This window comes from Anoplopoma fimbria, chromosome 6, assembly GCF_027596085.1.
Source record: "Anoplopoma fimbria isolate UVic2021 breed Golden Eagle Sablefish chromosome 6, Afim_UVic_2022, whole genome shotgun sequence".
Classification (NCBI taxonomy): domain Eukaryota; kingdom Metazoa; phylum Chordata; class Actinopteri; order Perciformes; family Anoplopomatidae; genus Anoplopoma; species Anoplopoma fimbria.
In genome coordinates, this window is record NC_072454.1 from 6,601,222 (window position 1) to 6,612,227 (window position 11,006).

General features: G+C 40.5%; 3 protein-coding genes across 3 annotated transcripts in view; all 3 read left to right on the forward strand.

The window, feature by feature from the left end:
• The window catches only part of kif11 (kinesin family member 11), a 34,315-nt gene extending 29,207 nt beyond the window's left edge, over positions 1 to 5,108 (forward strand). Inside the window, exons 26-27 of the mRNA XM_054600849.1 lie at positions 4,582 to 4,692; positions 4,815 to 5,108. Coding sequence (XP_054456824.1) covers positions 4,582 to 4,692; positions 4,815 to 4,925 — 222 coding nt within the window. The 3' untranslated portion in view covers positions 4,926 to 5,108. The remainder of the gene's footprint in view (positions 1 to 4,581; positions 4,693 to 4,814) is intronic.
• LOC129092825 (uncharacterized) lies at positions 114 to 4,357 on the forward strand. The gene is made up of 4 exons (XM_054600853.1): positions 114 to 849; positions 2,129 to 2,225; positions 4,116 to 4,187; positions 4,342 to 4,357. The coding sequence occupies exons 1-2, from the start codon at positions 256 to 258 to the stop codon at positions 2,135 to 2,137; spliced, it is 603 nt and encodes a 200-aa protein (XP_054456828.1). The 5' UTR covers positions 114 to 255; the 3' UTR covers positions 2,138 to 2,225; positions 4,116 to 4,187; positions 4,342 to 4,357.
• Positions 5,109 to 9,077: 3,969 nt separating the features above from the next.
• On the forward strand, positions 9,078 to 11,000 carry LOC129092498 (uncharacterized). The gene has a single exon (XM_054600467.1). It carries the CDS (start codon positions 9,190 to 9,192, stop codon positions 10,054 to 10,056), a length of 867 nt encoding a protein of 288 aa, XP_054456442.1. The 5' UTR covers positions 9,078 to 9,189; the 3' UTR covers positions 10,057 to 11,000.
• The last annotated feature ends 6 nt before the right edge of the window (positions 11,001 to 11,006 follow it).

Below are 11,006 nucleotides of genomic sequence, written 5' to 3' on the forward strand. Positions count from 1 at the left end.
TGCTTTTAGAAAAAACCTATTATTATTCTTATATATTTTTCTATTAAATTGAATTGAATTTTATTCAGGCACCGACATGACAGCATGTCTTTTTTTTTATTTTTTTCAACAGAGCGTGTTTTTTCATTACCTCCTCTGAAAGACAGGAAGGGTGTAGACGCATTGGCAGAGTGTGGAGACCGTTAACGAAGCCGTCGTTTGTATCTCGGTGGCATGAAGATCGATATCCCTCCGGCTGTGTATTGATCCGTGGACATGGAGAAGCTGATCGGGTATTTTGTGCTGTCTGTGGCGGTGCTGCGCGCAACCGTAACCGGAGATAAGGTGACGGACAAGTACTTCGAGGACGGTGGTAGCCTCGAACTCGAAGTGAGGCCTCCTCACCCCGAGACCATCAAAAACATCCTGTGGAAGTGTGATGGTAATCTGGTGGCCGAGTGGTATGACGGCAGTGTAGAATTGGAGTACTACGGCCGCTACAAAGAACGCACAACCCTGGACAAAAAGACTGGACTATTGGTCATCAATAAAATGACCAAAAACGACACAGGCCTGTATTCAATGGAGATCAACAGCAAGGTCCAGAATGAGATGTACAAAGCTATATTGATCAGGAAAGTCCCCAAGCCAGTGGTGGAGCTGAGAACACTGACATGCAGGGTTACTTCAGAGTTTTGTAAGGTGAGCTGTAAAGCATACCTCACAGACGTCGGACCCGTCACCTACAGCTGGAAGATTGGAGACAAAGACTGGGATAAGTTGGAGGGAAAGGACAGGAATATCACCAAGACTGAGAATAAAGGAGACAAGACCATCACCTGCAAGATAACTAACCCGATCAGTAGTGATGTTAGTAACCCTGTTGACAATTTGCTCTTCGAGGAGGAAATAAACGAAGAAACTGTGATGGCTATTGTGCTGGCTATTGTGGTGGCTATTGTGCTGGTCTCACTTGCGGGTGTGGATGTTGCAATTTGTAAAGGTTGGATATGAATGGAATGGATGGATGGATACGCCCCTTTAGCAATGAAGACACCACCAGCACTTCTCCTGCAACTGGAAATGGAGACGCAAACAATCCAACTATGAAGTTCATAAATTAAGATGTTATATATTTTTATATGAAAATGTTTCAATCAAAAGATGTGGTTTCTTGACCAGAAGTAAAATATTGAGATAAGACTTAAAGCTAGGGTGGGTAATTTCTTTACTGTAATATTTGGCAAAACTGTCCTAATAGCCAGTCAGCTATATGTAGGTGAAGTGCTCTGAGAATATCTGCTCATAACTTTGCTCTCCCCTGCCTCTGTGGGCCGCACCCAAAAATTGCCACCGCTCATGTACACTTTGACCAATCAGAGCGAGGCTCCGATTCTCCGTTCTTATTGGCTGTGGGACTGTTCGTCTTCCTATCAATGTAACTGAATTCACATGAACGCGCATAACTGACGTTCGGTGGGAGGAGCTACAGCAGGTAGCGTGGCAGGGAGAGGCCAGAGCACTTCTCCTGCAACTGGAAATGGAGATCTCCAACTATGAAGTTCATAAATTAAGATGTTATATATTTTTATATCAAAATGTTTCAATCAAAAGATGTGGTTTCTTGACCAGAAGTAAAATATTGAGATAAGACTTAATGCATGAATAAAATCATTTTACTCTTTTATTTTTGTTTCTTTGGCTTCCTTTTTTTCTCTGTAGCTCTCCTCTTTATAGTACTTAACCAGAGAGGAGTCGTAGATCTAAAATAAAAATCACACTTTGAGGTGATTCTGCTATTTAGTCAACACTCTCTAAAACCACTTCAACACCTGAACATTACACCCTTCTTGAAGAAGAAATGTTGTTGATTTTGTTGCATAACTGTTGCATTATTAGAATTCCCTAGTTTAAGTAGTTGTAAGTTATAAACTGGCAGCTAGAGGGTACTAATCAGCTGATTTTACTGTTATGAAAATGATTTGTCAGTGCTCTCTGGTGGACAACATGTTGACACTGTTTCTAAATGACCTCAGATCTAGTCTGGCATGTCTGTACTTCAGTTTCTCGTTAGTCATGACGCATCATTCAGGATGAGTTATGAGTCTAGCTCAAATTACTAGATAAATAATGTGTCATCTTCCAACAGAGAGTCTAAGCTGACCAGAATCCTGCAGGACTCTCTGGGAGGACGAACAAAAACCTCCATCATCGCCACCGTGTCGCCTTCCTCCAGCAACCTGGAGGTACGTTCTGTTTTCTCTGTGAATATGTGCTTGTGAGACAATATTTAAAAAAAAAAAGTCAATTTCAGAGCTCAGGTACAGTTTGCATGCTCTTGATGGTGTTATATTTTTTCTGTTTGTGCAGGAGACTCTGAGCACGCTGGAGTACGCCAGCTGAGCCAAGAACATCATGAACAAACCCGAGGTCAACCAGAAACTCACCAAGAGGACGCTCATTAAGGTAGAGATGAGTTTGAGATCTCGATTAGAAGGAGAAAGGCCAAATAACTTTCTGCATATCAGGAAATGTTGTTGTTTTAATTTCACTATCTTTAAATAAAATACTGACTCTCTGTCCGCTCAGGAATACACGGAGGAGATCGAGCGTCTGAAGCACGACCTGGCCGCCACTCGAGACAAGAACGGAGTTTATCTGTCTGCAGAGAACTATGAGTAGGTCCAACACAGGATCTATTTGTTTTACTGGACACCTTTAACTATGTAACACCTGATTCATCACCAAAACATGGAACTTGAGAGAAATAAGCTGCAACTACAGATTGATTTTCATTAAGAAATTAATCTAATCATCTAATCAAACTATTTTTTTTAAGTTCGATGACATTATTTAAATGTCAGAAACTACTTAAAAATGTAACTAGAGAATTCTTATAATTTTTCCTTGATAAACTACTTTTGACATTAGTAATTTTTTCTTAATTGCTGTCTAATATTTTCTGAGTATTCATTAACACATTAAAAAGAGGCATTAAACTCAATTCACTCCAGAAATAATAAGGTCCAAAACATATATATATAATAATATTTAGCTCAAAAAATTCTTCATTTAATAAGACGTAGATTTAGAGATGTAGATTGTGTCGTCTGTTCTGCAGTCACAGATATGAACTGACAGTCTCGTATGTGTTTCAGGAGCATGATGGGTCAGATCACCTCTCATGAGGTGCACACAGTCGAGTACACAGACAAGATCGCCGCCATGGAGGAGGAGATCAAGAAGGTACATGAGCCTCAGATTAACTTCAATCATCTTCTTTCAATCGATAATAGGCAACTATTTTGATAATCCATTAATCCTTTCATACATTTTAACTGTGTCATTGTGTATTTATCGGAGCTGCCGTCGTGGTTTCTACCTGCACTCACACTTTGTCCTCTCTGCAGGTGACGGAGCTCTTCGTGGACAGTAAAACCAGACTGGAGCAGTGCGCTGTAGACCTGGACGAGAAGCAGCAGAGGTGAGGGGTCATTAAATATGAAATCCCTTTTTAGACATATGAAAATGAGACTGCAGGAGTTTAAAGCACAGTATATATGTACACTTTAAAGAATGGATGTTTTCTGTGGTGGTTTCAGGTTGGAGGAGACGAGTAAAGACCTGCAGCAGACCAAAGAAAAGCTGAGTCAGGAGGAGTTTGTCTGCTCGGAGCTCACCTCCGTCCAGGAAACTCTCTATGACACGGCGGGACAGGTACAGACGAGTGTTACTGATGCTGACACATGATGCTTTGATGTACTTCACACTGCATTTGAATGTGCACTGATGTTTTATTAACTATATTTAGATGTTGGCTAGTTAGATTTAGCTTCCTTCTCTTTTTCTGTTCCTTTTTTCTCTTCATGTACTTTCCATACTACTAATATTTTCTGTTCTTGTAATGCACCATCTTGTGTGTAACTTCTTGCGTTTGCTGTTTTTGACCAAACTTCCTGTTTTTAGAATAGATTTTGTTTGTGCAAATATATAAATGTCACTGTGATCAGCACCAAACAATCTGAATACATTCATATCGTTTTTAAATGATATTATTATTGTTAATAGTGAGGATTTCTCAGCAGGATGCTCTGAATATAATTTAATATTTTTGTGTGTTCTGTGTCGTCCTTCAGCTGCTCAGTACAGTGGACGCCAGCACCAGTGACGTAACCGGTCTCCACGACAAGCTGGACAGGAAGAAAAAGGTCAAAATTTCCAAATGTTACACAGTCTGAAAAACAATGCATTTCCATTTTATTTTTTCAGATAAACTGAGAAAATACTAGCTTTAGAAAAATGTATGAAGTTACTAACATAAAGTTAGAGGTCTTGGAGATAAATCCTTCATCTTTTCTGCAGAGCGTCGAGATGCGCTGCACAGAACAGCTCCGGACATCAGAGGAGGAGCTGTCGAGTCGGCAGGAGGAGGTGGAGCGGTCTCTGATGGCCGTGCAGAACCAGACCACCCTGAACCGGACGGCCCTGGACCAACAGCAGGCAGAGCTCCGGGACCACGTGGAGACGGGCCAACAGCTGGTCCAAGGCTTCCTGCAGGAAGAGCTGCAGCAGGACGTTCCCCTCTCTCCTTGTCATGTCTAGGACTCTCTGGAGGACGAGCTGAGTACTTGTAATGAAAGCTTGGCTACAGAGCCGTCCTTCAACGACGAGAACCTCGTCTTCAACGAGAGCAAACGCGTTCCCTTCTTCAAGGTGATCAGCAAAAATATAAACACTTTTGATTTAAAGGTTGAAAAATGTCTAAAAGTTTTAAATCGTGAGGTGTGTGTACTGTATTGATAACAATATTTGTTGTTGTAATTTCTCTTTTTCAGCAAAAGAAGGCCGGTAAGAAGGAGACAAAGATCCCCGCCCGGCAGAAAGTGGCAGAAAACGAAGCCTCAACGCCACAGAAGTCCAGACTACCACTCCGCTCTCAGAACTAAAACAGTTTTATTATATATTATTTTCAAAACAATGTTATCACTGCCCAACTCTCACTTATACTATTTTTAACCTTTTTGGTCTTTCTTAATGTCAGGATGATGTGTAATGAATGTCTCTGGTTTATAGTAGTGAATGGCTCGACGTCTCAAAGTTGCTTGTAAAATTAAAGAGATTTATACTTGTTTTATACTTTTGTGCATTATTAATTCGATTAGATATGATGCAATTTATTTATTCTGAGAGATGAACAGGATTTAATCATGTTCCAAATTGAGGAACTAAGATATGGTGAAACTTTTTTTTTTTAAGAGAAGCAACCAGATCTCTCCCACTACCAAGAGCTTCTGTATTTACTTATATACAGTCTATGATTGACAAGTGGTCAAGTACTGATATCCACTATTATAGGCTTACACTGTGCGGAGGGTTTTTCGGATCCCTTTAGGAAACTTTACAAACTATAAGCCAATGCTGTAGCTCTTGATTTGGACAGCAATGGGAAAGTAGAACGTTATATCACTGTGCATTTTTGCTGATGAGTAGTCAACAAATACATTGATTTATAACCTTAATTTACAACAACAAGATTTGTGTTTAGATACAATAAATATTGTCTTTTTTAAAACTTAAATTTGCTGATATTTAGGGATTAGTAAATTCAATTCAGTTCATTTTGTATAGCCCAGAATTACAAATTTGTCTCAGAGGGCTTTACAACACATTCAATGTATATGACATAAATGATTCATATAAGAAGAGTAGTAAGCAGAGTAATGTATAATAATAATAATAATAATAATAATAATAATGACAGTGGTAGTAGCAGTGGGTGTCAGGAGGGCCTCAGCAGGTGGCACGATGACAGTCTAAATATAACCCTGATTCCTGGGAACCTGCTAGGCAAGAAAGCACAAAGAAGAAGCAAAATCAGTAATGTGCATAAATAGGAGATTAATACATAAAGATGGAGGGAGAGAAGAGGAGAGAGGAGCTCAGTGTATCCTAGGTAGTCCCCGGCTGTCTAGGCATATAGCAGCATATCTAGGGGCTGGACCAAGGCGAACCAGAACCAGCCCTAACTATAAGCGCTATCAAAAAGGAAGGTCTTAAGCCTGCTCTTAAAAGTGGTGAGTGTGTCTGCCCCCGGACTGAAACTGGAACCTGGTTCCACAGAAGAGGAGCCTGATAACTGAAGGCTCTGGCTCTCATCCTACTTTTATATACTCTAGGAACCACAAGTAACGCTGCATTGATTGAGCACAGCTCTCTAGTTGGGTAATATGGACGGCGCTCCGGCCGACTCCTGCACCGCCCGTCCCGTCCCGTCGGCGCTCCCGTTCCGGCCGTGCCGCAGCTCTCCCCGGGCCCATGCCGGCTGCACTACTCACCTCAGTATAGATACCCCACTCATTCACACACTCAGTCCCAGCTGGGCCGCAACTCGCCCTGTGCCCCGTCCCGGCTGGGCCGCAGCGTCCCACTGCTCCCTCTTCCGCTGTGTCGCCAGAGCCCCAGGTCCGAGAGCCCCAGTCTCCAGAGCCCCTCGCTCGACCTCCAGAGAGTATCCGCCCGCCTCGAGAGACCCTCGCCCGACCTCCAGAGAGGCCCCGTCGGCCTGGTCGTCCCCGTGGCCGACCCCCAGAGAGGCCCCGTCGGCCTGTTCGCCTTCCTGTTCGCCCCTCAGAGGGGTTCTGCCTGTCCGCCTTGCCTCAGTCTTCGAGGTTTCTGACTCCTAGCTCACAGCCTATCATAGCTCTGCCCCTTCTCTCCTGTCACTCCACATCTCACTCACCTAATCAGCCTTACTCAGTGCACCTGTCACACCCACCTCATCAGCACAATCCCTCTCACCTGATCACTCTGCTGCACTGCTCACCTCAGTATAAATACCCCACTCATTCACACACTCAGTGCCAGATCGTTCTCCACATTCATGCCAGACCTTCCAGTGTTTTTCCTTGGACTGATTCCCTGTTGCCGATCCTGCCTGCTTGGACTTCTCCGCCTTGCCTCAGCCCCGGTAAACGACTCAGCCTTCGGTCCCCGACCACGAGATTACTACCTTGCCTCTGCCCCAGTTAGCCGCCTTAGCCTTCTGTCCCCGACTACGAGTTTAGCCTCCGCTTCCTCTGGTTTCCGTCTGCCTGATCCCCTGCCTGTTTCCCTGACGGCTTGGCGCTCTCCTGATAGGAATTCATGACATGAGTCAGGCCCTGCCTGTTTGTCTGCTTTATGTCCCGCTTTCAATAAAGCTGCTGCATTCTACTCCATGTCCTGTCGCACTGCTTCTGGGTCCACACCACACCCGTGACATAGACTGTGCAGAGGGTTTTTCGGATCCCTTTAAGAAACTTTACAAACTATAAGCCAATGCTGTAGCTCTTGATTTGGACAGCAATGGGAAAGTAGAACGTTATATCACTGTGCATTTTTGCTGATGAGTAGTCAACAAATAAATTGATTTCTAACATTAATTTACAGCAACAAGATTTGTGTTTAGATACAATAAATATTGTCTTTTTTAAAACTTAAATTTGCTAATATTTAGGGATTAGTAAGTGTAACTACTAGTTACCTGACTTGTCATATTTTAGGCTAAAGTTCCCTTGTTTAAAGGAACAGTGTGTGAAATGTAGTGACCTCTATAATTCCATCAATAATTAGTTATTTTTCAAGACTAAATCATTGCATTTAAAAACATAGACGTATTTTTAAAACAGCAGGATTTGAAATTGTTTATTTTCACAACAGTAATGTTTACAACAGCAAAGTCAATATACAAAGTCATTAATATCTCACTGGAGACTAATCTAAAATATCAATAAATAACATTCCTGCTTGAAGTTTATACATGATAATAATCAGAAGACAGACATCAGATAGTATCAGTTATTTTTTCCTCCTGGCTGCTTTGTTTCAACCAGCAGAGGAGAGACAAACAGACTACAGACGCTTCTGTTTTAGCTTGTTTAAAAAAAATAAAGACCGGACACATTAAACCACATTTATATTTCTACATATTTATACACACATACATGTATATTTTGTCTTTTTTACATGCAATTATTTACCTGAATTAATTTTAATTCATAAAATATTTTTTTAAGGACTTATATATTCAGAAAACGAGTAAATGACAGAAAAATAATAAAATATTATTTGTAATTCTAGGCGCAAGCGCAATGGGGAGAGTGGCCGCCCTTTACTTTCGGTTTTGAAGGTGTAACAGTGAATAATGTCTCCCTAACCAAATACTTTCCACGGAGGTGTCCAAAGAACTGCCTGCTACAAAGACATAACTTCACTCATCAAAGTTATTACAAACTGTATAATGTCCACTACAATATGTATTGGTCTTTCTGTTTTTCTATTTGCATCAATGTTCTTTATATTTTTCGTTTACTTTTTCTCCAAAACGAGTGGCATGCCTAGGGGAGTTCTGGATGTGACGTTAATGTAGATGTCTAACTGTCTGAAGGCCTGCACGTTTCTAATAATATAATTAGTGGTATAATCAGTTGATTTTATATAATTAATTATCCCTTAATAAATGGCAGGCTAGTCATGCAAAAGCAAGTCATGGTATTCGGTTATTGAGGAATTATTTAAATATTTTACTTTACTAAAAGTAACAGTTCTAAAGTGTAAAAATACTTGTAGCTCAAAAATTGTAATTAGGCTGACTATACTGCTGAGTAAATTAATCTATAAAACAACATTTTTTTAATTAATAATCATTATTTATAAGTTGATCTAAATTAGTATTCATCTGCAAAGTAGGTGAAGCTTTAAAATAAATATAGTGAAGTAAAAATGACAATATTTCCCTATAAAATGTAGTGAAGTCGCAGTTGAATAATACTCAAATAAATACAGTAAAAACAGTAATACCTATATATAAAATAAGATTTTGATGCAGGTGTTTTACTTTAAAATTATATTATATTATTATATATATATACATTTTATTTATTTCATGTTTTTATTCATACATGGCAACATTACTTCTGCTTTTAGAAAAAAAACCATTATTACTTCATATATATTTTTCTATTAAATTGAATTGAATTTTATTCAGGCACCGACATGACAGCATGTCTTTTTTTTATTTTTTTCAACAGAGCGTGTTTTTTCATACCTCCTCTGAAAGACAGGAAGGGTGTAGACGCATTGGCAGAGTGTGGAGACCGTTAACGAAACCGTCGTTTGTATCTCGGTGGCATGAAGATCGATATCCCTCCGGCTGTGTATTGATCCGTGGACATGGAGAAGCTGATCGGGTATTTTGTGCTGTCTGTGGCGGTGCTGCGCGCAACCGGAGATAAGGTGACGGACAAGTACTTCGAGGACGGTGGTAGCCTCGAACTCGAAGTGAGGCCTCCTCACCCCGAGACCATCACAAACATCCTGTGGAAGTGTGATGGTAATCTGGTGGCCGAGTGGTATGACGGCAGTGTAGAATTGGAGTACTACGGCCGCTACAAAGAACGCACAACCCTGGACAAAAAGACTGGACTATTGGTCATCAATAAAATGAACAAAAACGACACAGGCCTGTATTCAATGGAGATCAACAGCAAGGTCCAGAATGAGATGTACAGAGCTATATTGATCAGGAAAGTCCCCAAGCCAGTGGTGGAGCTGAGAACACTGACATGCAGGGATACTTCAGAGTTTTGTAAGGTGAGCTGTAAAGCAAACCTCACAGACGTCGGACCCGTCACCTACAGCTGGAAGTTTGGAGACAAAGACTGGGATAAGTTGGAGGGAAAGGACAGGAATATCACCAAGACTGAGAATAAAGGAGACAAGACCATCACCTGCAAGATAACTAACCCGATCAGTAGTGATGTTAGTAACCCTGTTGACAATTGGCTCTTCAAGGTGGAAAGCAACGTAGGCGGTGTAGTTGGAGTTGGAGTTGGAGTTCTGGTTGCTGTCTCAATCGTTGTGGTTGTGATAATGTGGAAACGTAAGAAATTATGCTTCAGCACTCCTCCTCCTCCACCTGAAAATGGAGGCCCAAAAACTGAACTGTCATCTGGAGGCCCAGACAATCAACTGTCACCTGAGAATCAACCACTCAACGTCAAAGAAACTTCCTTAAGTCGTGACACCCTTGATTCCTAGAAACAGGATCAAATCTGTCCTCGAGAGCACTGTTGCTACAGGAAACCACTTTGTCCGAGCAGACCGCTGTGTGCATCATCGCCTGTTACTTTCATTGGAAGGATTCTCATACTTCCCTGCCAAAATACTGATGTTTGTGGGAGGAAATGATGAAATGGTGTAATGTAAAATTACACATGTATAGGTTGTTGCTAATGGAGGCTGGGCTATATGCAGCAAATATGAAATATGTAAGAAACAACTCAATACCTGTCATTCAGCTACATTTCAGCATGCAATCTAAAGACACAAGCCCACATAATACAAACAATATAGTAAAAGTGTGAAATATTAGCTAACCCAGCTCTGAAATAACAAAGCATCTTAAGTTTTTTTATGTTGTTGGCAAATGAAATGCTTTTTTATTGTTTTTAATGGAAAAGATGGCTGACAATCTTATCTCATATCTCTTCTAATAACTTGTCTGTGATTGTTTGAGTGGTTTCACCGTGAACAGAAGTAGATCTGGGGAACTGTATGATCCTTCAGTGTGAATGGACTCGATGAGATGGATGCACTTATAATTATAAAAAAAAAGAAAAAAAAAAAAGTTGCTTGTAATAATTCAATTTAGGAATGCTGCCATTGTTTTTATCCTGCTTAAATTACTAATTGGAGGCGATTGTGCTGATATATGCTTATTTGATAAGTAAATAAAGTGCACACATAAAAATGGTTTAATCTGCAGAGTTCAGAGTTTATGTCAAAGCATTTGGACAATTATTTTTATACCATTGAACATCTGGATAAATCTTTGTCACATAGTTTAGTGGATTCTTGTGTGTGGAGGGTTGAGAGGAGACATTTTTTTTGATAATTTATTGTAGTTAGTGTTTTAAAGTATTGTCTTTCATGTGAATTATCTTTATAAAGTGCCTTGAAAATAAACCTTCCACTCTGCTGAACTTATT